Source organism: Bombina bombina, chromosome 6, assembly GCF_027579735.1.
Source record: "Bombina bombina isolate aBomBom1 chromosome 6, aBomBom1.pri, whole genome shotgun sequence".
In the NCBI taxonomy this organism is placed as follows: Eukaryota; Metazoa; Chordata; class Amphibia; order Anura; family Bombinatoridae; genus Bombina; species Bombina bombina.
In genome coordinates, this window is record NC_069504.1 from 347,012,264 (window position 1) to 347,039,325 (window position 27,062).

At 39.4% G+C, this 27,062-nt stretch overlaps 1 protein-coding gene across 1 annotated transcript in view; it reads right to left on the minus strand.

Annotated features, from left to right (window-relative positions):
• The window catches only part of ANO4 (anoctamin 4), a 675,069-nt gene that overhangs the window by 368,188 nt on the left and 279,819 nt on the right, over window positions 1–27,062 (minus strand). Inside the window, 2 exon segments of the mRNA XM_053719254.1 lie at window positions 2,111–2,118; window positions 23,250–23,448. Coding sequence (XP_053575229.1) covers window positions 2,111–2,118; window positions 23,250–23,448 — 207 coding nt within the window.

Consider the following 27,062-nt stretch of genomic DNA (forward strand, 5'->3'; position numbering starts at 1 on the left):
AAAAAATGATGTAATTGTAAGAATCAATCGTGTTCATAATTCTTTTTGCAGATTATGTGAACCAATGTAAACTCAGAGTATGTTTAAATCTTTAGTTAAATTGAATGGGATCAACACTTTTAAAAGTTAAAATGTTATTAAAAAATAAATTCTATTTGTATTGAAATCGATATTACTACTGAAATTTAAATAGATTTTGGGAGATATTAAAAATAAGATATACTGTGGCAATTGGTCCACCAGCAGGGTTGAATTGCCATGTCTTTTGAGTGTATCGTGGAGTATCAGCTGTGTTTACCTTTAGCCGCTCACATGCTTCTACAATGACCAGGTATACACATCCACGTAGAGATGACTTGAGGAATCATGTGACCAGTTCAACCAGTAATAGTGCTGCATATGATAATCACGCTGACCGCGATACTCCTTTTAAAACCGCACTGTAAGCCGCTCAATAGCAAGCAAGTCTCTGAAGAAGAAGGAAATATTTGTCCATCCTTCGAAACGCATTAGACAAACCAAGATAAAATAAGCTTTATTTACTTTTTTACATACCGGGTAATCCGGCTGTCCTGCACTTTGAACAGTTTACATCACGCCAACTGGGGAGATCAGTTTAGCCTGAAGAGCATAGAAACTGGTATCAGTGATTGTGTATCAAGGATTTAACAATACCTCACGTGTTTGAGGGTTAAAAATGTAAGATTTAATGTTTTAATAAAATTTGTTTTAAAACTATCACACTATTGTGGCTTCTCTTTTCATTTGCATATCAACTCCTGTGAGAGAACATTGGAAGTTTACTATACCACCAGGAAGTTTACCATACTACCAGAGAGCGCATTTAAAGAAACACGGAGGGACGCATCAGGAGGTCTATTGTAACTCTACACGCACCCTGAATGAAATACAGAGCTCTGGAGGCACAAAGGCGATAGGAAATACAAGATATTCTATGATCCTAACAGTGCACAGTACAAGTGTTCCCTTGCAGTGCTACTACCTTACCTTATACGATTGAGGTTACTTCCTGTAAGTAGGAATTTCAGAAGTTGTTTCGTTTTGGATCTAAAGCATATTATGCATTCTTTTTATTTATGATTCAAGGATTTACGTACATTATATATATTTTATTCTGTTTTAAATAATGATTGTATCCACCATCTAATAACGGCATCCAATAGTATAAATATTGTTTATGATATATATAAATCGATATACATCCTTTTACCATCTAATAACGGTATCCAGTAGTACTGGATATTGTTATGATATATAAAAATCAATATAAATCTATTTACAATAAGAATTTTGTTGACTATAGACAGAAATAGCACTATTCAATTCCTTCTGCCCTCTTTTAGTTTTATATATATTTATATATATATATATATATATATATATATATATATATATATATACATATATACATATATTAACAGGAAAGATCAGCACTCACCAACGTTGTAACCACTCAGTGCACGGCCAATGAATAAATACAACAATATGTATTGCATAAGGACAAGACCTGGTGATGATCCCTGTAGTCCCCCGCAAAGAAAGCTAGCACACGAGATTTAGACAAAACACCTTCCTTTAATGCCAAAGTAGCATAACGTTTCAGCTCCCACTGGAGCCTTGGTCACATGCAGCAATTCACAGAAAGAAATCAGGCATGCCTGATGGGAGCTGAAACGTTATGCTACTTTGGCATTAAAGGAAGGTGTTTTGTCTAAATCTCGTGTGCTAGCTTTCTTTGCGGGGGACTACAGGGATCATCACCAGGTCTTGTCCTTATGCAATACATATTGTTGTATTTATTCATTGGCCGTGCACTGAGTGGTTACAGCGTTGGTGAGTGCTGATCTTTCCTGTTATATATATATATATATATATATATATATATATATATCCCTGGAAATAAGCAAGGGTTGGCAACTCTAGGCATGAAGGGTATACTGTGATATTTTGAACATGATCTCAAGGTCATGATATTTTTTACCACTAGAACCTGGGCATGAAAACAAATATAGTAACCTCACTTGTGTGAACTTGCGGTAAGTAACACTCCTTATACTTTCAATCACAAGAGCTAAGTAGAAACTCACACATGGGTAACTTTTGTACTCAAGGGGAAATATTTTGAAAATATTAACCAAAGTGAAAAGCTCAGGTAAAGTCGTTGTGACTGCTCATAGATGAGTTCAAAAACCACAAAACCAGCCTCTTAGGGTTTATTATCAAACTATATTAAGACCTTTTACAAAGAACATTGCTTTTGTGCATAGAGAAAACACACTAATGACATGTTTAGATATACTGAAAGGGACAGTGTATTGTAAAATAGGTTTCCATTGATGTGTTTAAAATTACTTGTTATAGAGTTTAAAATCTATGGGAATTTGCTTATTTAGTTATATTTTGTATATGAAATAGCTTTCTCTGCTAATTAAAACCATAATCTAATCAAATCATCTGAACGTGCAGGGAGAGCTTATCTCTATATTTACAATACATTTTATATTTGATCTCACTGTATACACAGTGGGACCAGTACTTAGGGCTAATGATAACATATTCTCCTGCTTGGAGAGAAATTGTAGTGCAGACTTCACAGGGTCTGAAGTCACTAAATGCTAAAAGAAAAAGGGGGGAACCTTAAAGCACTGCAAGATCTCTCACAAGATTCTAGACAGGCAAAGTTTGCTATACTTCTCTAAGCAGTGTTCCCTGCATTTCTGTATGTGAAGGAGAGACAAACCCAAGTTGTTCACCAAAAATGGGCCGGCATCTAAACTTACATTCTTGCATTTCCAATAAAGATACCAAGAGAATAAAGAAAATTTTGCCTAGATTTAGAGTTTTGTCGGTAAAGACCCGCACAGCTAACGCAGCTTTTTTTCCCAACTCACCCTTAAGACAACGCTGGTATTTAGAGTTGTCTGAAGGGCTGCGTTAGGCTCCAAAAAGGGTGCGTTGAGCCGAATGTACCGCAACTTTAACTCTCAATACCAGCGTTGCTTACGGTAGCGGTAAGCTGGCAAAACGTGCTTGTGCACGATTCCCCCATAGGAAACAATGGGGCAGTTTGGGATGAAAAAAAACTAACACCTGCAAAAAAGCAGCGGTAAAGGGACACTGTACCTAATTTTTTTCTTTTGTAATACAGAAAGAACATGCAATTTTAATAAACTTTCTAATTTACTCCTATTAGCAATTTTTCTTCGTTCATTTGCTATCATTATTTGAAAAAGAAGGCATCTAAGCTTTTTTTTGGTTTCAGTACTCTGGACAGCACTTTTTTATTGGTGGATGAATTTATCCACCAATCAGCAAGGACAACCCAGGTTGTTCACCAAAAATGGGCCGGCATCTAAACTTACATTCTTGCATTTCAAATAAAGATACCAAGAGAATGAAGAAAATTTGATAATAGGAGTAAATTAGAAAGTTGCTTAAAATTTCATGCTCAATCAGAATCACTAAAGAAAAATTTTGGGTACAGTGTCCCTTTAAGCTCCCAACGCAGCCCCATTGTTTCCTATGGGGAAACACTTTCTAAGTCTGCACCTAACACCCTAACATGAACCCCGAGTCTAAACACCTATAACCGTACACTTATTAACCGCTAATCTGCCGCCCCCGCTATTGCTGACACCTGCATTATACAATTAACCCCTAATCTACCGCTCCGTACACCACCGCAACCTACATTATCCCTATGTACCCCTAATCTGCTGCCCCTAACATCGCCGACACCTACATAATATTTATTAACCCCTAATCCGCCCCCCCCCAACGTCGCCACCACCTAACTACACTTATTAACCCCTAATCTGCCGACCAGACCTCGCCGCTACTCTAATAAATGTATTAACCCCTAAAGCTAAGTCTAACCCTAACACCCCCCTAAGTTAAATATAATTTTAATCTAACGAAATAAATTAAATCTTATTAACTAAAGTATTCCTATTTAAAACTAAATACTTACCTGTAAAATAAACCCTAATATAGCTATAAAATAACGAACAATTATATTGTAGCTATTTTAGGATTTATATTTATTTTACAGGCAACTTTGTATTTATTTTAACTAGGTACAATAGCTATTAAATAGCTATTAACTATTTAATAGTTACCTAGTTAAAATAATTACAAAATTACCTGTAAAATAAATCCTAACCTAAGTTAAATTAAATAAATTACCTACAATTACATACAATTAAATAAAATAAACTAAATTACAAAAAAAAAACCCACTAAATTACAAAAAAAAAAAAAAGATTACAAGAATATTAGGCTAATTACACCTACTCTAAGCCCCCTAATAAAATAAAAAAGCCCCCCAAAATAATAAAGGTCCCTACCCTATTCTAAATTAAAAAGTAACCAGCTCTTTTACCAGCCCTTAAAAGGGCTTTTTGCGGGGCATGCCCCTAAGTAATCAGCTCTTTTGCCTGTAAAAAAAAAAACAACCCCCCCAACATTAAAACCCACCACCCACATACCCCTACTCTAACCCAAACCCCCTTAAATAAACCTAACACTACCCCCCTGAAGATCTCCCTACCTTGAGTCGTGTTCACCCAGCCAGGCACCGATGGACCAAGAGAGGACATCCGGAGCGGCAGACGTCTTCATCCCCCCCCGGCAGCAGAGGACATCCGGACCGGCAGACATCTTCATCCAAGCGGCATCTTCTATCTTCATCCATCCGACGAGGAGCGGCTCCATCTTCAAGACCTCCGGCGCGGAACATCCTTCTTCACCGACGACTAGACGATGAATGACGGTTCCTTTAAATGACGTCATCCAAGATGGCGTCCCTCGAATTCTGATTGGCTGATAGGATTCTATCAGCCAATCGGAATTAAGGTAGGAAAAATCTGATTGGCTGATTAAATCAGCCAATCAGATTCAAGTTCAATCCGATTGGCTGATCCAATCAGCCAATCAGATTGAGCTCGCATTCTATTGGCTGTTCCGATCAGCCAATAGAATGCGAGCTCAATCTGATTGGCTGATTGGATCAGCCAATCAGATTTTTCCTGCCTTAATTCCGATTGGCTGATAGAATCCTATCAGCCATCTTGGATGACGTCATTTAAAGGAACCATCATTCGTCGTCTAGTCGTCGGTGAAGAAGGATGTTCCGCGCCGGAGGTCTTGAAGATGGAGCCGTTCCTCGTCGGATGGATGAAGATAGAAGATGCCGCTTGGATGAAGACTTCTGCCGATGCGGATGTCCTCTTTTGGTCCATCGGTGCCCGGCTGGTTGAACACGACTCAAGGTAGGGAGATCGTGTTAAGTTTATTTAAGGGGGGTTTGGGTTAGAGTAGGGGTATGTGGGTGGTGGGTTTTAATGTTGGGGGGGTTGTATTTTTTTTTTACAGGAAAAAGAGCTGATTACTTAGGGGCATGCCCCGCAAAAAGCCCTTTTAAGGGCTGGTAAAAGAGCTGGTTACTTTTTAATTTAGAATAGGATAGGGGCGTTTATTATTTTGGGGGGCTTTTTTATTTTATTAGGGGGCTTAGAGTAGGTGTAATTAGCCTAATATTCTTGTAATCATTTTTTTTTGTAATTTAGTGTTTGTTTGTTTTTGTAATTTAGTTTAGTTTATTTAATTGTATGTAATTGTAGGTAATTTATTTAATTTAACTTAGGTTAGGATTTATTTTACAGGTAATTTTGTAATTATTTTAACTAGGTAGCTATTAAATAGTTAATAGCTATTTAATAGCTATTGTACCTAGTTAAAATAAATACAAAGTTGCCTGTAAAATAAATATAAATCCTAAAATAGCTACAATAAAATTATTCATTATATTGTAGCTATATTAGGGTTTATTTTACAGGTAAGTATTTAGTTTTAAATAGGAATACTTTAGTTAATAAGATTTAATTTATTTTGTTAGATTAAAATTATATTTAATTTAGGGGGGTGTTAGGGTTAGGGTTAGACTTAGCTTTAGGGGTTAATACATTTATTAGAGTAGCGGCGAGGTCCGGTTGGCAGATTAGGGGTTAATAATTGAAGTTAGGTGACGGCGATGTTAGGGAGGGCAGATTAGGGGTTAATACTATTTATTATAGGGTTTGCGAGGCAGGAGTGCGGCGGTTTAGGGGTTAATAACTTTATTAGAGTAGCGGCAAGGTCCGGTCAGCAGATTAGGGGTTAATAAGTGTAGTTAGGTGGCGGCGACATTGGGGGGGGGGGGGCAGATTAGGGGTTAATAAATATTATGTAGGTGTCGGCGATGTTAGGGCCAGCAGATTAGGGGTTCATAGGGATAATGTAGGTGGCGGCGATGTGCGGTCGGCAGATTAGGGGTTAAAAATATTTATTATAGTGGCGGCGATGTGGGGGGACCTCGGTTTAGGGGTATATAGGTAGTTTATGGGTGTTAGTGTACTTTAGAGCACAGTAGTTAAGAGCTTTATAAACCGGCGTTAGCCCATAAAGCTCTTAACTACTGACTTTTTTTTGCGGCTTGGAGTCTCACTTCAGCCAAGACTCTAAATACCGGCGTTAGGAAGATCTGTGGTATGGAAAAGTCGCAGCTTGAAAGTGAGCGTTAGACCCTTTCCTGGCTGACTCTAAATACCAGCGGGCGGCCAAAAGCAGCGTTAGGACCCCTTAACACTGCTTTTGACGGCTAACACAGAACTCTAAATCTAGGCGTTTGATAATAGGAGTACATTTTAAAGTTGCTTAAAATTTCAAGCTCTATCTGAATCACGATAGAAAAAATTTGAGTTCAGTGTCCCTTTAATTAGGGATCTCACAGTGCTGTAAGATCAATTTATATCTTCTTGTGGAGAAGTTTATATCACCAGGCCCTTAGAGAGAACAATGGGAAAATGAACATTATCTCTCTGTCCCCAGCCCCCCTAGAAGCTTGGTTTCCTCTAAACATTTATGTTTGCACAGCTTTTATATATTGAACAAAGTATTGAGCTTTACAGTATAGGTGTTGATACAACAGACAATTTAATACACTCCAGCAGGTAAAATGGATCACAGTACACTGTCCCTTTTATATAAAATAGTTTGGATTCAATTAGACTATTTTTGAAAGTGTGTTATGGCAATAACACATATGCTTAGAAGTTGTGAATTCAACTGTATTTGTTTTTTAAAGAAAATAAACATTATTGTTTAATCCATTTGGATATTATGGATTTATGCAATCTCACTGTACCAACCAGGATTGCATAAATGCAGTCTGCAAAATGAGATTGTATAGACATGGTTTGTAGCGTAAGATTCAGTTTCATAAACTTGCTCGGTACAGTATGATCCAGTTTGCATAAACTTGCTCAGTACAGTACGATAGAGTTAGCATAAACTAGTTTGGTACAGTATGATACATTTGGCATAAACTTGCTTGTTACAGTACATTACAGTTTGAATAAACTTGTTCACTACAGTACGTTACAGTTTGAACTTGTTCGGTGCAGTACGATACCGTTTGAATAAACTTGCTTGGTACAGTATGATACAGTTTGCATAATCTTGTTCACTACAATACGATACAGTTTGAATAAAAACTTGCTGGGTGCAGTATGATACAGTTTGAATAAACTTGCTCGGTGCAGTATGATACAGTTTGAATAAACGTGCTTGGTACAGTAGGATACATTTGAATAAACGTGCTCGGTACAGTATGATACATTTGAATAAACTTGCTTGTTACAGTATGATACAGTTTGCATAAACGTACTCACTACAATACAGTCTGCATAATCTTAATTGGTACAGTATGATACAGTTTGCATAAAAGTAGTGAGTACAGGGAGATAGATGCAGCTCAAAAATCACGATTTTTCAAAACATAATTTTATGGACTTAGTTTTAATTTTCTTTAATTTTAAAAGCTATGCAACTGATCTTGATTGCCAATAAACATTACTGAACAGCAAACTGTTAAATCCTGATAAAAAAATACGCAATAGAGGATAGAAATCCTGTTTAAGAACACAAAATTACTGTAACTTAGAATCATAAAAATGTGAACATGAAATAAAAACATAATTTATGCTTACCTGATAAATTTATTTCTCTTGTGGTGTATCCAGTCCACGGATCATCCATTACTTGTGGGATATTCTCATTCCCAACAGGAAGTTGCAAGAGGACACCCACAGCAGAGCTGTCTATATAGCTCCTCCCCTAACTGCCATATCCAGTCATTCGACCGAAAACAAGCAGAGAAAGGAGAAACCATAGGGTGCAGTGGTGACTGTAGTTTTAAATTAAAAAATACCTACCTTAAAATGACAGGGTGGGCCGTGGACTGGATACACCACAAGAGAAATAAATTTATCAGGTAAGCATAAATTATGTTTTCTCTTGTAAGGTGTATCCAGTCCACGGATCATCCATTACTTGTGGGATACCAATACCAAAGCTACAGTACACGGATGAACGGAGGGACAAGGCAGGTACTTAAACGGAAGGTACCACTGCCTGTAAAACCTTTCTCCCAAAAATAGCCTCCGAAGAAGCAAAAGTATCAAATTTGTAGAATTTTGAAAAAGTATGAGGCGAAGACCAAGTCGCCGCTTTGCAAATCTGTTCAACAGAAGCCTCATTTTTAAAGGCCCATGTGGAAGACACAGCTCTAGTAGAATGAGCTGTAATCCTTTTTGGAGGCTGCTGGCCAGCAGTCTCATAGGCTAAGCGGACTATGCTTCTTAGCCAAAAAGAAAGAGAGGTTGCCGAAGCCTTTTGACCTCTCCTCTGTCCAGAGTAGACAACAAACAAAGCAGATGTTTGACAAAAATCTTTAGTAGCTTGTAAGTAAAACTTTAAAGCACGAACCACGTCCAGATTGTGTAATAGACGTTCCTTCTTTGAAGAAGGATTAGGACACAAAGATGGAACAACAATCTCTTGATTGATATACATATTAGATACTACCTTAGGTAAAAACCCAGGTTTGGTACGCAGGACTACATTATCCGCATGGAAGATCAGATAAGGAGAATCACATTGTAAGGCAGATAACTCGGAGACTCTACGAGCCAAGGAAATAGCTACCAAAAACAGAACTTTCCAAGATAAAGGTTTGATATCTATGGAATGAAGAGGTTCAAACGGAACTCCTTGAAGAACCTTAAGAACCAGATTTAAGATCCATGGCGGAGCAACAGGTTTAAACACAGGCTTGATTCTAACTAAAGCCTGACAAAATGCCTGAATGTCTGGAACATCTGCCAGACGCTTGTGCAAAAGAATAGACAGGGCAGAAATCTGTCCCTTTAAGGAACTAGCTGACAATCCTTTTCCAAACCTTCTTGGAGAAAGGATAATATCCTGGGAATACTGACCTTACTCCATGAGTAACCCTTGGATTCACAGCAATAAAGATATTTACGCCATATCTTATGGTAAATTTTCCTGGTGACAGGCTTTCGTGCCTGTATTAAGGTATCAATGACTGACTCGGAGAAGCCATGCTTTGATAACATCAAGCGTTCAATCTCCAGGCAGTCAGTCTCAGAGAAATTAGATTTGGATGATTGAAAGGACCTTGTAGTAGAAGGTCTTGTCTTAACGGCAGAGTCCAAGGTGGAAAGGATGACATGTCCACTAGATCTGCATACCAGGTCCTGCGTGGCCACGCAGGCACTATCAAGATCACTGATGCTCTCTCCTGCTTGATTTTGGCAATCAGACGAGGGAGCAGAGGAAACGGTGGAAACACATAAGCCAGGTTGAAAGACCAGGGCGCTGCTAGAGCATCTATCAGCGTCGCCTTGGGATCCCTGGACCTGGATCTGTAACAAGGAAGCTTGGCGTTCTGGCGGGACGCCATGAGATCCAGTTCTGGTTTGCCCCAACGATGAATCAATTGTGCAAACACCTCCGGATGGAGTTCCCACTCCCCCGGATGAAAAGTCTGACGACTTAGAAAATCCGCCTCCCAGTTCTCTACACCTGGGATATGGATAGCTGATAGGTGGCAAGAGTGAATCTCTGCCAAGCGAATTATCTTTGAGACTTCTAACATCGCTAGGGAACTCCTTGTTCCCCCTTGATGGTTGATGTAAGCCACAGTCGTGATGTTGTCCGACTGAAATCTGATGAACCTCAGAGTTGCTAACTGAGGCCAAGCCTGAAGAGCATTGAATATCGCTCTCAGTTCCAGAATATTTATTGGAAGGAGAGACTCCTCCTGAGTTCACGATCCCTGAGCCTTCAGGGAGTTCCAGACTGCACCCCAACCTAGAAGGCTGGCATCTGTTGTTACAATTGTCCAATCTGGCCTGCAAAAGGTCATACCTTTGGACAGATGGACCCGAGATAGCCACCAGAGAAGAGAATCCCTGGTCTCTTGATCCAGATTTAGTAGAGGGGACAAATCTGTGTAATCCCCATTCCATTGACTGAGCATGCAGAGTTGCAGCCGTCTGAGATGTAGGCGTGCAAACGGCACTATGTCCATTGCCGCTACCATTAAGCCGATTACTTCCATGCACTGAGCCACCGAAGGGCGAGGAATGGAATAAAGAACACGGCAGGAATTTAGAAGTTTTGATAACCTGGACTCCGTCAGGTAAATTTTCATTTCTACAGAATCTATCAGAGTCCCTAGGAAGGAAACTCTTGTAAGGGGGGATAGAGAACTCTTTTCCTCGTTCACCTTCCACCCATGCGACCTCAGAAATGCTAACACTATGTCCATATGAGACTTGGCAATTTGAAAGTTTGACGCCTGAATCAGGATGTCGTCTAAATAAGGGGCCACTGCTATGCCCCGCGGCCTTAGAACCGCCAGAAGCGACCCCAGAACCTTCGTAAAAATTCTTGGGGCTGTAGCTAACCCAAAGGGAAGAGCTACAAACTGGTAATGCCTGTCTAGGAAGGCAAACCTGAGAAACCGATGATGATCTTTGTGTATCAGAATGTGAAGATAAGCATCCTTTAAATCCACTGTAGTCATGTATTGACCCTCCTGGATCATAGGTAGGATGGTACGAATAGTCTCCATCTTGAATGATGGAACTCTGAGGAATTATGTTAAGATCTTTAGATCCAAAATTGGTCTGAAGGTTCCCTCTTTTTTGGGAACCACAAACAGATTTGAGTAAAATCCCTGTCCCTGTTCCTCCTTTGGAACTGGATGGATCACTCCCATAACTAGGAGGTCTTGTACACAGTGTAAGAATGCCTCTCTCTTTATCTGGTTTGCAGATAATTGTGAAAGGTGAAATCTCCCTTTTGGGGGGGAAGCCTTGAAGTCCAGAAGATATCCCTGGGATATAATTTCCAACGCCCAGGGATCCTGGACATCTCTTGCCCACGCCTGGGCGAAGAGCGAAAGTCTGCCCCCTACTAGATCCGTTACCGGATAGGGGGCCGTTCCTTCATGCTGTCTTAGAGGCAGCAGCAGGCTTTTTGGCCTGCTTACCTTTGTTCCAGGTCTGGTTAGGTCTCCAGACCATCTTGGACTGAGCAAAAGTTCCCTCTTGTTTTGCATTAGAGGAAGTTGATGCCGCACTTGCGTTGAAGTTTCGAAAGGCACGAAAATTAGACTGTTTTGCCCTTGATTTGGACCTATCCTGAGGAAGGGCATGACCTTTTCCTCCAGTGATATCAGCAATAATCTCCTTCAAACCAGGCCCGAATAGGGTCTGCCCCTTGAAGGGAATGTTAAGCAGCTTAGACTTTGAAGTAACGTCAACTGAACATGATTTAAGCCATAGCGCTCTGCGCGCCTGGATAGCAAAACCAGAATTCTTAGCCGTTAGTTTAGTCAAATGAACAATGGCATCAGAAACAAAAGAATTGGCTAGCTTAAGTGCTCTAAGCTTGTCAAGTATGTCATCCAATGGAGTCGCTACCTGTAAAGCCTCTTCCAGAGACTCAAACCAGAACGCCGCAGCAGCAGTGACAGGAGCAATGCATGCAAGGGGCTGTAGGATAAAACCTTGTTGAATAAACATTTTCTTAAGGTAACCCTCTAACTTTTTATCCATTGGATCTAAGAAAGCAAAACTGTCCTCGACAGGGATAGTAGTACGCTTTGCTAGAGTAGAAACTGCTCCCTCCAACTTAGGAACTGTCTGCCATAAGTCCCGTGTGGTGGCGTCTATTGGAAACATTTTTCTAAAAATAGGAGGGGGAGAGAACAGCACACCTGGTCTATCCCATTCCTTAGTAATAATTTCTGTAAACCTTTTAGGTATTGGAAAAACATCAGTGCACACCGGCACTGCATAGTATTTATCCAGTCTACACAATTTCTCTGGCACTGCAATTGTATCACAGTCATTCAGAGCAGCTAAAACCTCCCTGAGTAACACACGGAGGTGTTCAAGCTTAAATTTAAATGTAGAGATATCAGAATCAGGTTGCATCATCTTCCCTGAGTCAGAAACATCAACCACAGAAAGAAGCTCTCCTTCTTCAGCTTCTGCATATTGTGAGGCAGTATCAGACATAGCTCTTAAAGCGTCAGTATGCTCTGTATTTCGTCTAACTCCAGAGCTATCTCGCTTTCCTCTAAATTCAGGTAGTCTGGCTAATACCGCTGACAGTGTATTATCCATGACTGCCGCCATGTCTTGTAAAGTAAACGCTATGGGCGCCCTAGATGTACTTGGCGCCATTTGAGCGTGAGTCCCTTGAGCGGGAGTCAAAGGATCTGACACGTGGGGAGAGTTAGTCGGCATAACTTCCCCCTCGTCAGATTCCTCTGGTGATACATTTTTTAAAGACAGAATATGATCTTTATTGCTTAAAGTGAAATCAGTACATTTGGTACACATTCTAAGAGGGGGTTCCACCATGGCTTTTAAACATAATGAACAAGGAGTTTCCTCTATGTCAGACATGTTTGTACAGACTAGCAATGAGACTAGCAAGCTTGGAAAACACTTTAAATCAAGTTAACAAGCAAATATAAGAAATGGTATTGTGCCTTTAAGAGAAACAAATTTTGTCAGAATTTGAAAAACAGTGAAAAAAGGCAGTAAATCAAAAGAAATTTTTACAGTGTGTATAATAAGCTAACAGAGCATTGCACCCACTTGCAAATGGATGATTAACCCCTTAGTTCAAAAAACGGATAAAAAAAATGATATAGACTTTTTTAACAGTCACACCAAACTGCCACAGTCTTGCTGTGGGCCTACCTTCCCCAACAAACGATTTTGGAAAGCCTAAGAGCCCTCTAGAGATGTCTTATAGCATTCAGGGGACTCTTGGAGGAAGCTGGATGTCTCAGTCTGTAAAAGTTACTGCGCAAAAAAGCGCTAAATTAGGCCCCTCCCACTCATAGTAACACAGTGGAAAGCCTCAGGAAACTGTTTCTAGGCAAATTTAAGCCAGCCATGAGGAAAAAAACTAGGCCCCCAATAAAGTTTTATCACCAAAGTATATATAAAAACGTTTAAACATGCCAGCAAACATTTTATATTGTAAATATAAAAGAGTATTACCTCAGAAAGTAAGCATGATACCAGTCGCTATTAAATCACTGTATTCAGGCTTACCTTACATAAATTTGGTATCAGCAGCATTTTCTAGCATTTCACATCTTCTAGAAAAAATCTTAACTGCACATACCTCATAGCAGGATAACCTGAACGCCATTCCCCCGCTGAAGTTATCTCTCTCTTCAGTCATGTGTGAGAACAGCAATGGATCTTAGTTACAACCTGCTAAGATCATAGAAATCACAGGCAGATTCTTCTATTTTTCTGCCTGGAACAAAATAGTACAACTCTGGTACCATTTAAAAATAATAAACTTTTGATTGAAGCAAAATAACAGCTACATTTCACCACTTTATCTCTTACTACCTCCATGCTTGTTGAGAGTTGCAAGAGAATGACTGGATATGGCAGTTAGGGGAGGAGCTATATAGACAGCTCTGCTGTGGGTGTCCTCTTGCAACTTCCTGTTAAGAATGAGAATATCCCACAAGTAATGGATGATCCGTGGACTGGATACACCTTACAAGAGAAAGCAAACATTTTAAGAGCCTAATTGATAAATGCCTTCCTAAATGTTGCAATCTTGATTTAATTTTTCTCACTTTCCTGCAGATCTAATTGGCTGTACAGGTTATCACATATACAGTGCCCTCCACTAATATTGGCACTCTTGGTAAATATGAGCAAAGGAGGATTTGAAAGATTGTTTTTATTGTTTAACAATTGCAAACACAACACAGGTTTATCCAAAAAATATACACTCACCGGCCACTTTATTAGGTACTCCTTTTCAATTTCTTGGTAACACAAATTCCTAATCAGCCAATCACATTGCAGCAACTCAATGCATTTAGGCATCTAGATATGGTGAAGACGACTTACTGAAGTTCAAAACGAGCATCAGAATGGTGAAGAAAGGGGATTTAAGTGACTTTGAACGTGGCATAGTTGTTGGTGCCAGACGGGCTAGTCTGAGTATTTAAAAAACTGCTGATCTACTGAGATTTTCACACACAACCTTCTCTAGGGTTTACAGAGAATAGTCTGAAAAAGAGAAAATATCCAGTGAGCGGCAGTTGTGTGGGTGAAAATGCCTTGTTGGTGTCAGAGGAGAATGGCCAGACTGGTTCGAGATGATAGAAAGGCAACAGTAACTCAAATAACCACTCGTTACAACCACGGTATGCAGAATACTGGATGTATTTGGAATGTGGTGTAACGGGAGATTCGCATCATGGATGTGCAGCCGACAAATCTGCAGCAACTGCGTGATGCTATCATGTCAATATGGACCAAAATGTCTGAGGAATGTTTCCAACACCTTGTTGAATCTATGTCACGAAAACAGGAAGTCATGGTTGAACAATTTCCTGTTACTAGTCATCCAGGTGTACTAAAAATTATCAATGGGAATATACTTCAAATATATTTTTCTCATATGAATTCATACGGGTATCAATAATTGTTGCACACATATTTAACAAAGATTTATTTTTTTATAAACCTGTGTTGTGTTTGCAATTGTTTGATATCCATGAGGGCAGAGTATGTCTGTGTAGTGTTTGAACAAAAAATCAAAAGGTTAAACAATAGGGACAATTTTTAAAGACTTCTTTGCTCATATTTACCAAGGGTGCCAATATTAGTGGAGGGCACTGTATATGTCTATTTAATGTATGGACACGTAAATGTCTGTTCCACCCACTAATAACATAATTTATGCTTACCTGATAAATGTATTTCTCTTGTAGTGTAGTCAGTCCACGGGTCATCCATTACTTATGGAATATATCTCTTCCTAACAGGAAGCTGCAAGAGGATCACCCAGCAGAGCTGCTATATAGCTCCTCCCCTCACATGTCATATTCAGCCATTCGACCAAAGCAGACGAGAAAGGAGAAACCATAGGGTGCAGTGGTGACTGGAGTTTAATTAAAATTTAGGTCTGCCCTTAAAGACAGTTCGGGCCGTGGACTGACTACACTACAAGAGAAATAAATTTATCAGGTAAGCATAAATTATGTTTTCTCTTGTTAAGTGTAGTCAGTCCACGGGTCATCCATTACTTATGGACTACCAATACCAAAGCTAAAGTACACGGATGAAGGGAGGGACAAGGCAGGAACATTAAACAGAAGGAACCACTGCCTGAAGTACCTTTCTCCCAAAAAATAGCCTCCGAAGAAGCAAAAGTGTCAAATTTGTAAAATTTTGAAAAGGTGTGAAGCGAAGACCAAGTCGCAGCCTTGCAAATCTGTTCAACAGAGGCCTCATTTTTAAAGGCCCAGGTGGAAGCCACAGCTCTAGTAGAATGAGCTGTAATCCTTTCAGGAGGCTGCTGTCCAGCAGTCTCATAGGCTAAACGTATTATGCTACGAAGCCAAAAAGAGAGAGAGGTAGCCGAAGCCTTTTGACCTCTTCTCTGTCCAGAGTAAACGACAAACAGGGAAGAAGTTTGACGAAAATCTTTAGTTGCCTGCAAATAGAACTTCAGGGCACGGACTACGTCCAAATTATGCAAAAGTCGTTCCTTCTTTGAAGAAGGGTTAGGACACAGTGATGGAACAACAATCTCTTGATTGATATTCCTGTTAGTAACTACCTTAGGTAAGAACCCAGGTTTAGTACGCAGAACTACCTTGTCTGAATGAAAAATCAGATAAGGAGAATCACAATGTAAGGCAGATAACTCAGAGACTCTTCGAGCCGAGGAAATAGCCATCAAAAACAAAACCTTCCAGGATAACAGCTTGATATCAATGGAATGAAGGGGTTCAAATGGAACGCCTTGAAGAACATTAAGAACTAAGTTTAAGCTCCACGGCGGAGCAACAGTCTTAAACACAGGCTTAATCCTAGTTAAAGCCTGACAAAAAAGCCTGAACGTCTGGAACTTCAGCCAGACGTTTGTGTAGAAGAATAGACAGAGCAGAAATCTGTCCCTTTAACGAACTAGCAGATAAGCCCTTTTCTAAACCCTCTTGTAGAAAGGACAATATCCTAGGAATCCTAACCTTACTCCATGAGTAACTCTTGGATTCGCACCAATATAAATATTTACGCCATATCTTATGGTAAATTTTTCTGGTAACAGGCTTCCTAGCCTGTATTAAGGTATCAATAACCTACTCCGAGAAGCCACCGCTTTGATAGAATCAAGCGTTCAATCTCCATGCAGTCAGCCTCAGAGAAATTAGATTTGGATGTTTGAAAGGACCCTGAATTAGAAGGTCCTGTCTCAGAGGCAGAGACCACGGTGGACAGGACGACATGTCCACTAGGGTCTGCATACCAGGTCCTGCGTGGCCACGCAGGCGCTATCAGAATCACCGAAGCTCTCTCCTGTTTGATCTTGGCAATCAAACGAGGAAGCATCGGGAATGGTGGAAACACATAAGCCAGGTTGAAGACCCAAGGGGCTGTCAGAGCATCTATCAGCACGCTCCCGGGTCCCTGGACCTGGATCCGTAACAAGGAAGCTTGGCGTTCTGGCGAGACGCCATGAGATCCAGATCTGGTTTGCCCCAACGATGAATCAGTTGAGCAAAGACCTCCGGATGAAGTTCCCACTCCCCCGGATGAAAAGTCTGGCGACTTAGAAAATCCGCCCTCCCAGTTCTCTACGCCTGGGATGTAAATCGCTGACAGGTGGCAAGAGTGAGACTCTGCCCAGCGAATTATCTTTGAGACTTCCAACATCGCTAGGGAACTTCTGGTTCCCCCTTGATGGTTGATGTAAGCCACAGTCGTGATGTTGTCCGACTGAAATCTGATGAACCTCAGAGTTGCTAACTGAGGCCAAGCTAGGAGAGCATTGATATTGCTCTTAATTCCAGAATATTTATTGGGAGGAGTTTCTCCTCCTGAGTCCCATAATCCCTGAGCTTTCAGGGAGTTCCAGACTGCGCCCCAGCCTAGAAGGCTGGCGTCTGTTGTTACAATCGTCCAATCTGGCCTGCGAAAAGGTCATCCCCTTGGACAGATGTGGCCGAGAGAGCCACCATAGAAGAGAATCTCTGGTCTCTTGATCCAGACTTACTAGGGGGGACAAATCTGAGTAATCCCTGTTCCACTGACTTAGCATGCACAATTGCAGCGGTCTGAGATGCAGGCGCGCAAATGGTACTATGTCAATTGCCGCTACCATTAAGCCGATTACTTCCATGCACAGAGCTACTGACGGGTGTGGAATGGAATCAAGGACACGGCAAGCATTTAGAAGTCTTGATAACCTGGCCTCTGTCAGGTAATTTTTCATCTCTACAGAATCTATAAGAGTCCCTAGAAAGGGAACTCTTGTAAGTGGTAATAGAGAACTCTTTTTCCACGTTCACCTTCCACCCATGCGACCTCAGAAATGCCAGAACTATCTCTGTATGAGACTTGGCAGTTTGAAAACTTGACGCTTGTATCAGAATGTCGTCTAGGTACGGAGTCACCGCTATGCCTCGCGGTCTTAGTACCGCCAGAAGTGAGCCCAGAACTTTTGTAAAGATTCTTGGAGGCCGTAGCTAATCCGAAGGGAAGAGCTACAAACTGGTAATGCCTGTCTAGGAAAGCAAATCTTAGGTACCGATAATGATCCTTGTGAATCGGTATGTGAAGGTAGGCATCCTTTAAGTCCACTGTGGTCATGTACTGACCCTCTTGGATCATGGGAAGGATGGTTCGAATAGTTTCCATTTTGAATGATGGAACTCTTAGAAATTTGTTTAGGATTTTTAAGTCCAAGATTGGTCTGAAGGTTCCCTCTTTCTTGGGAACCACAAATAGATTTGAATAGAATCCCTGCCCGTGTTCCGTCCGCGGAACTGGGTGGATCACCCCATTAGTAAAAGGTCTTGTACACAGCGTAGAAACACCTCTTTCTTTATTTGGTTTGCTGATAACCTTGAAAGATGAAATCTCCCTCGTGGAGGAGAAGTTTTGAAGTCCAGGAGATATCCCTGAGATATGATCTCCAACGCCCAGGGATCCTGGACATCTCTTGCCCAAGCCTGGGTGAAGAGAGAAAGTCTGCCCCCCACTAGATCCGTTTCCGGATAGGGGGCCCTCTCTTCATGCTGTCTTGGGGGCAGCAGCAGGTTTCTTGGCCTGCTTGCCCTTGTTTCCAGGACTGGTTAACTTTCCAGCCCTGCCTGTAACGAGCAACAGCTCCTTCCTGTTTTGGAGCGGAGGAAGTTGATGCTGCTCCAGCCTTGAAGTTACGAAAGGCATGAAAATTAGACTGTTTGGCCTTTGATTTGGCCCAGTCCTGAGGTAGAGCATGGCCCTTACCTCCCGTAATGTCAGCTATAATTTCTTTCAAGCCGGGCCCGAATATTAAGCAATTTAGATTTAGAAGTCACGTCAGCTGACCAGGATTTAAGCCATAGCGCTCTGCGCGCTTGGATGGCGAATCCGGAGTTCTTAGCCGTAAGTTTGGTTAAATGTACGACGGCATCAGAAACAAATGCGTTAGCTAGCTTAAGTGCTTTAAGCTTGTTCATAATTTCATCCAATGGAGCTGTGCGAATGGCCTCTTCCAGAGACTCAAACCAGAATGCCGCCGCAGCAGTGACAGGCGCAATGCATGCAAGGGGCTGTAAGATAAAACCTTGTTGAACAAACATTTTCTTAAGGTAACCCTCTAATTTCTTATCCATTGGATCTGAAAAGGCACAACTATCCTCCACCGGGATAGTGGTACGCTTAGCTAAAGTAGAAACTGCTCCCTCCACCTTAGGGACCGCTACTGCCATAAGTCTCGTGTGGTGGCGTCTATAGGAAACATTTTCCTAAATATGGGAGGAGGGGAAAAGGGCAGACCAGGTCTATCCCACTCCTTGCTAATAATCTCTGTAAGCCTTTTAGGTATAGGAAACACGTCAGTACACACCGGGTACCGCATAGTATCTATCCAACCTACATAATTTTTCTGGAATTGCAACCGTGTTACAATCATTCAGAGCCGCTAATACCTCCCCCTAGCAATATGCGGAGGTTCTCAAGCTTAAATTTAAAATTAGAAATCTCTGAATCCAGTCTCCCTGGATCAGATCCGTCACCCACAGGAATGAAGCTCTCCGTCTTCACGTTCTGCAAACTGTGACGCAGTATCTGACATGGCTCTCACCCTCATCCGCGCGCTCTGTCCTTAACCCAGAGCTATCGCGCTTGCCTCTTAATTCTGGCAATTTAGATAATACTTCTGTCATAACAGTAGCCATGTCTTGCAAAGTGATTTGTAAGGGCCTCCCTGATGTACTTGGCGCCACAAAATCACGCACCTCCTGAGCGGGAGGCGAAGGTACTGACACGTGAGGAGAGTTAGTCGGCATAACTTCCCCCCTCGTTGTCTGGTGATAATTTCTTTACATGTAAAGATTGACTTTTATTTAAAGTAGCATCAATGCAATTAGTACATAAATTTCTATTGGGCTCCACATTGGCCTTTTAAACATAGTGAACAAAGAGATTCATCTGTGTCAGACATGTTTTAAACAGACTAGCAATGAGACTAGCAAGCTTGGAAATACTTTTCTAAATAAATTTACAAGCAATATAAAAAACGCTTACTGTGCCTTTAAGAAGCACAAAAAGCTGTCACAGTTGAAATAACAATGAACCAAAATAGTTATAGCAACCAATTTTTCACAGTAAATGTATTAAGTTAGCAAAGGATTGCACCCACCAGCAAATGGATGATTAAACCCCTTAATACCCAAAAGCGGATTAACAATTAATAATTAACGTTTTTCTCACAGTCAAAACACACTGTCACAGGTCTGCTGTGACTGATTACCCTCCCTCAAAATGAATTTTTGAAGACCCCTGAGCTCTCTAGAGACGATCTGGATCATGGAGGATGAAGTAGACAGATTGTGACTGAATTTTTACTGCGCAAAAAAACGCTAAAATAGGCCCCTCCCACTCATATTACAACAGTGGGGAAGCTCAGAAAACTGTTTCTATGCAGAAAACAAAGATGGCCATGTGTAAAAATCATGCCCCAATAAGTTTTATCACCAAGTACCTCACAAAAAACGATTAACATGCCAGTAAACGTTTTAAACATACATTGAAAAGTTATGAATTGTTATTAATAAGCCTGCTACCAGTCGCTTTTACTGCAGTTAAGGCTCATACATTATTTCAGTATTAACAGTATTTTCAGAGTCAATCCATTCCTTAGAAAAATACATTCAGTGTACACACACTCATCAGCCTAATACCAGTCGCTATCACTGCATTTAAGGCTGAACTTACTTTTACATTGGTATCAGCAGTATTTCCTCAGTCAATTCCATTCCTCAGAAAAATAATTTACTGCACATACCTCTTTTGCAGGGGGGCCCCCTGCATGCTATTCCCCTTCTCTGAAGTTACCTCACTCCTCAGATGAGAACAGCCAGTGGATCTTAGTTACGTCTGCTAAGATCATAGAAAACGCAGGCAGATTCTTCTTCTAATGCTGCCTGAGAATAAACAGCACACTCCGGTGCCATTTAAAATAACAAACTTTTGATTGTAGAAATAAACTAAGTTAAAAAACACCACAGACCTCTCACAGCGACCTATCTTAGTTAGGCTGCAAGAGAATGACTGAATATTGACATGTGAGGGGAGGAGCTATATAGCAGCTCTGCTGGGTGATCCTCTTGCAGCTTCCTGTTAGGAAGAGATATATTCCATAAGTAATGGATGACCCGTGGACTGACTACACTTAACAAGAGGAAAAAAAACTATACAGAAGTGTTGAATCCAAATTTAAGTAATCTAAACTATATATTTATATATAAATCTAAAATGAGGTCTAGGACTTTTAAAGAGTGTATTAGACATGTGCAAGATAATAGAATTATTACAAATTGTCTTGTAAACTGGCGAACATGTTGAGAAGGAAGTCTTTGCACTTTAAGAAACAATATAGTGGTTACTGCGCTTGGAAAAACACTATTATGCCTATGTAAACAAGAGGACTCCTCTAAAAAGAATCAGAATAGGGTATAAGGATAATAAAGTGATAAACCAAATAATCCTTAAAACATAAGCGCTAAAAAAAAGCTTAAAATAGTCGAATACAAATGCTTGTGGATATAAGGCCAATATTGACTAACTAAATAAACCAAACTTAATATGAAATATATGAATTTATTAAACCTAAATAACATAAGGTGATTTGCGTTGATCAGACGCAATAAAACAGTGTAGTAAACATAAAATGAAAATAAAATGAGTTAAAAAATGATTGCAACATAAATTGCAACATAATTGAAGAACAAGGTGAACAATCGTTACAAGCAGGATGGTTGTAAACCAAATGGACACAATGTTAGCAACGATGATTCAGATGGAGATGAGCCAATGATATTTGATTGAAGAACTCAGAGACCGAACATCAATGGAGGAGCTGGAACACACAAAGATCCAGATCAAAAACAACGGAAAAGATACCAGACAAAAGTTGTTCACTTTTACTTACACCGGGAATGATATCAAGGCGTGTGTTTCTCCCCTCTGTGGCGTCCTTACTGGCAACAGCAATCGATTGTCGGTACGGTGTTCCAGTATGGCGGTGCAATATCAGCATGATAACCGCACAAACTGCTTCTGCCGATGATGCGTAGCTGAGCCGACTGTGTATGGAGGCCTTCGAGGGACAAACAACTCCTTGTTTGTCCCTCGAAGGCCTCCATACACAGTCAACTCAGCTACTCATCGGCAGAAGCAGCTTGTGCGGTTATCATGCTGATATTGCACCGCCATACTGGAACGCGCGTACCGAGAATCGATTGCTGTTCCCAGTAAGGATGCCACAGAGGGGAGAAACACACACCTTGATATCATTCCCCGGTGTGTAAGTAAAAGTGAACAACTTTTGTCTGGTATCTTTTCCGCTGTTTCTGATCTGGATCTTTGTGTGTCCAGCTCCTCCTGTTTGATATTCGGTCTCTGAGGTCTTCAATCAAATATCATTTTCTCATCTCCATCTGAATCATCGTTGCTAACATTGTGTCCATTTGTCATTTTATGTTTACTACACTGTTTTATTGCGTCTGATCAACACAAATCACCTTATGTTATTTAGGTTTTAATAAATTCATTTATTTCATATTAAGTTTGGTTTATTTAGTTAGTCAATATTGGGCTTATATCCACAAGCATTTGTATTCCACTATTTTAAGCTTTTTTTAGAGCTTATGTTTTAAGGATTATTTGATTTATCACTTTATTATCCTTATACCCCTATTCTGAGTCTTTGCACTTTATCAATACCCCCTTTGTGTGCTGAATTCGATGTGTCCATTTTTTTTACCAAAATAAAGTGCAAAATCTGTGGTTAGGGGAATGGGATTGCCAAAGCGGTTCCTGTCCATGCATTGCATGGTTGATTTCCCCACTACCTGCTTGGATCCAATTTGAAATGTTCCCACAACGGAAATGGTGTTATCGCTTGAAATGTGATCACTCAGAACATGAAAAAACATTAATCAAGAGCATAAAACCACCAATAAACAGGATTGGAAAAATTAGAAGCAATCCCAATGTTGTATAAGTTGAGCATCTTATTTATACATGTAATTCACTGACAAAGTGCTACATTATATTCATATAACAAGTTCCATAAATATCTCCAACTTGTGAGATAAACTTGATTAAAAAATTCTTTGGCTATCCTTTTTAGTTATTAGGACAAACTACATCTGGGTACCTGGACTAAACCATTGTTCAACATTCAATAATCACACAATTATGCCTAGTCAAATCTTTGGTCCAATGAAAAACTGGCTTTACAGAAGTTAGTTTTGTTTATGTTACCTGGATTATATATCTGTATTTCCATTGGAGAGTGCACATTTGCCAGAGGAAGATGCTTCCATCTTTATTGCCCTTCTTATTGGAGGTAGAGAAGAATGCCTGACCACAATTCGATCCTCGGGAAAGGAATTATTTGCCACACTTTTTCTATGATGAATTTGCAGCTGGTTTTTAGACCCATGGATGGAGATACTTATTCCTAAAGGATTCAACATAAAACAGTCAAACTTTAACTAAAGAAAAAAAATTATTTACATAGATAATATAATCTCATTAGATGCCAGAGAAAAGTATCACACTGGTTAAGAATATGTATCAGTGCTTTTTGGAAACATTTTAAGGGGCTGAAATATCAAGCTCTGAATGGAGCTTGATGCCACTGTTTCCGTTGCTCTATAACTTGTTTGCTGCCTCTGCGACTGCGGTCTTCAATCCGCCCGATCCTATAAGATCGGGCTAATTGACACCCCCTGCTAGCAGCCGATTGGCCGCGAATCTGCAGGGGGCGGCATTACACAAGCAGTTCACCAGAACTGCTTGTGCAATGATAAATGTCTGTCCACACTTTAGTAAATCGGCTCCTAAGTTTGTATTATTTTGGTACATTATTAGTAGTGTATTTTACGTTTATTTAAATGATTCAACATCAGTAGAAATATTCTAGATAATGAGCTAAATTGAGCAATAGTAGGAATGGATATCTCATTTTATTTCTGAGAAACCAGCATCATCACAGTAAATCATAATTAAATAAAAAAATATTATTATGAATTTTATATAGGCTAAAAGGTATTCACAATACATATGAAAAATTATGTTACAATAGTCTAATGGCAGTTTAGCATTCAATAAGCAATAACCACACCAACACAGAGCTGCCAAAAAGAGCAATGAAAGAAGCATGTATGCAAAAAATGTAGTAGTATATAATTCCATATACACTTGATGTAAATTTGAATAAACTACTTTGTTGGCATACATGCTGCAGCTGCAGAAAAATAAAAAAAACACTAGCTAGGCAATGATATGCATATCCAATGGACTGTACTATTTATTATGCCATGCCACTTGAAAAGGCCAAAATAAGGGCAGTTTGAGTATTTGCTGTATTACCGCCTGATATTCTTACAGGAGACTAAGAGAAGATAAAGGAATGTCACATTACTACTGGAAAACGCAACATACAGTCAGGGAAGTTTATAGACATTATTTTAAAGGGACAGTCATTGCCAGAATTTTGTTGTTTAAAAAGATAGATAATCCTTTATTACGCATTCCCCAGTTTTGCATAACCAACACAGTTATAATAATATACATTTAACCTCTGTGATTATCTTGTATCTAAGCTCGGCAAACTGTCCCCTTATTTCAGTTCTTTTGACAGACTTGCATTTTAGACATTCAGTGCTTACTCCTAGGTAACTTCACGCGAAGTGAGCTCAATGTTATCTATATGACACACATTGAACTAAAGCCATCTAGAAGTGAAAAACTGTCAAATGCATTCACATAAGAGGCGGCCTTTAAGGTCTAACAAATTAGTATATGAGCCTACCTAGGTTTAGCGTTCAACTAAGAATGCCAAGAGAACAAAGCAAAATTGGTGATAAAAGTAAATTGGAAAGTTGTTTAAAATTAACAATGCCCTATTGAATCATGAAGGTTTATTTTGGACTTGACTGTCCCCTTTAAGCATAAGATAAAACAAAACTTTGTAGGATGTCTATTTAAATGTATTGCAGAAAAAAAACAGGGTAGAATAGCTTAATGATACATAAGGCTGAAAATAATTTCATTTTAGCTAATACAGCAATTAGTAATGCTCACGTGTACTTCAATTTTACCAACAAGACACTGACCTAGATTATACCATTACTGCTGCCTATTTTAAGTTTTATACTCAACATAAATTAGTGTATTTTTATCCCAGCATTAGAATTCTGTCTCAAATTACTAATTTGTTTACACTAATATTGAATCTGAAATGATTATTTTTAGCAAGGTACATTGAATCAATGAACCACTGGCAAATTGGCAAATCATTACAATGTTCATTACGTAAGTTATTTCATCATTCTGAGCTGTGCTGTTAGATATGTATATTGATATATTGATATATTGATATAAACAACATATGAATAACAAGCTGTAATGTTTTAATCCATTTAGCATCAAAATGGTCTTTAAATGCATCAAAATTCTATTTAAAAACATCAAGGCCTCAATAACATCTGATGGCAGCGGCTTTTTTTGTTTTTTTTTTCAGGATAAAAAGAATACTTTTTGATTCAGCATGAAAACAATATTGTGTTTTCAGCTGATTCACACATTTGCAAATGGATTTTCATATATTTAATAAATAAAAAATCGAAGTTATAATATTGCGGACCCGCATTAACGTATTCCCCTATAGGAGTCTATGGAGCAAGAAAAGCGGAAAATAACCTGCATATTCTCAAGTGCGTTAACCCGACATTGAAATATGAATATTTCACATTCCAATGTTCTTCACATAGCAGAATATGTTCTCTTTACTCATAAATAGATATTTCTATATATATTTGATGTTTTTTTGGTAAAATTATATTATATATATATATATATATATATATATTATATAAACAGCATACAAAGGGTTGGAGTCCAGCATCTTGTTAATAGTTTAAGTGTGTGCACAGGTCACAAAGGAGTATCTTTCTTCTCCAAATTGTTCAGTCCACAATAGAAATGTGACAGCACCACACATAAGTAAGTGAAAACTTTTTATTGGAGGACCTTAGACCTTAAAAAACAAGCAATGTTTCAGACCTATATGGTCCTTAATCATGCATAGCTAAACAGGTGTGCAAACACATTTAAATAGTTTATCTTAACCAATCAAATCACTGTTTTTAACACTCATGTGTTTTAACCCCAGACTTGCTGGACACAAATTTGCAGTAACCAATTCACATAAATGACATCTAGTGGTAAGATAACATTCTAATCAAGAAATTATTATACAAACAAATGCAAATCATAAGCTTTACTCAGACAGTTGGATGAAGAGTATTTAGAAACTTAATCCATCAAACTTCATTCTGCTTCAGCTTAAGCACTCCCAACTATCCTCAATTGGGGTATATGGTCTATGGACCTGAAAGTGTAATTGGCAACCTGAATGTCCCATTTTAATAAAATGGGCAGAGAGTGGCAACGTCATATCTTTTGATCTAATAGATGTTTATGTTGAATAAACCTATCTCTAAACAGCCCTGGTGCTCTCGACAATATAGCATAGGCCACACTGGCATTTAAGTAAGTAAATTGCATATTCTGTCTGGCATGTATATAGACCATTGTGTTGTTTTCTCTTCTTTTGTGCCAGGTATTTACCTTTAATAATTGAATTGCATTGTTTACAATGAACGCAAGGGTAACAGCCCTTATTAGGAGTAGTCAAGTAATTGATAGGTTTCTTATTTTACCAATATCAGCCCTCACTAGATTATCCTTAAGATTTCGTACCCTTCGGTATGATGGTATAGGTGGCAATTTAAACGTGTTAACATTTGGATTGTACTGGGACAAAAGGGTACCAATGTTTCCTGATGATACTATAAATGGATCTACTTTTATCACTCTACTAACTTTTTTGTATTTTGAGTCCTAGGACACTTATGATTACACAAATTACAAATGAAGTGTGTAATGAATCAGATCACTAGGATAGCTCCTCTCCACAAATTGTTATTATACCTTAAAAGGGTATTTATATCAGTGGGTGTCAGTAACTAGCATGTTACTAGTTACTGACCTACTCAAATATCTGTA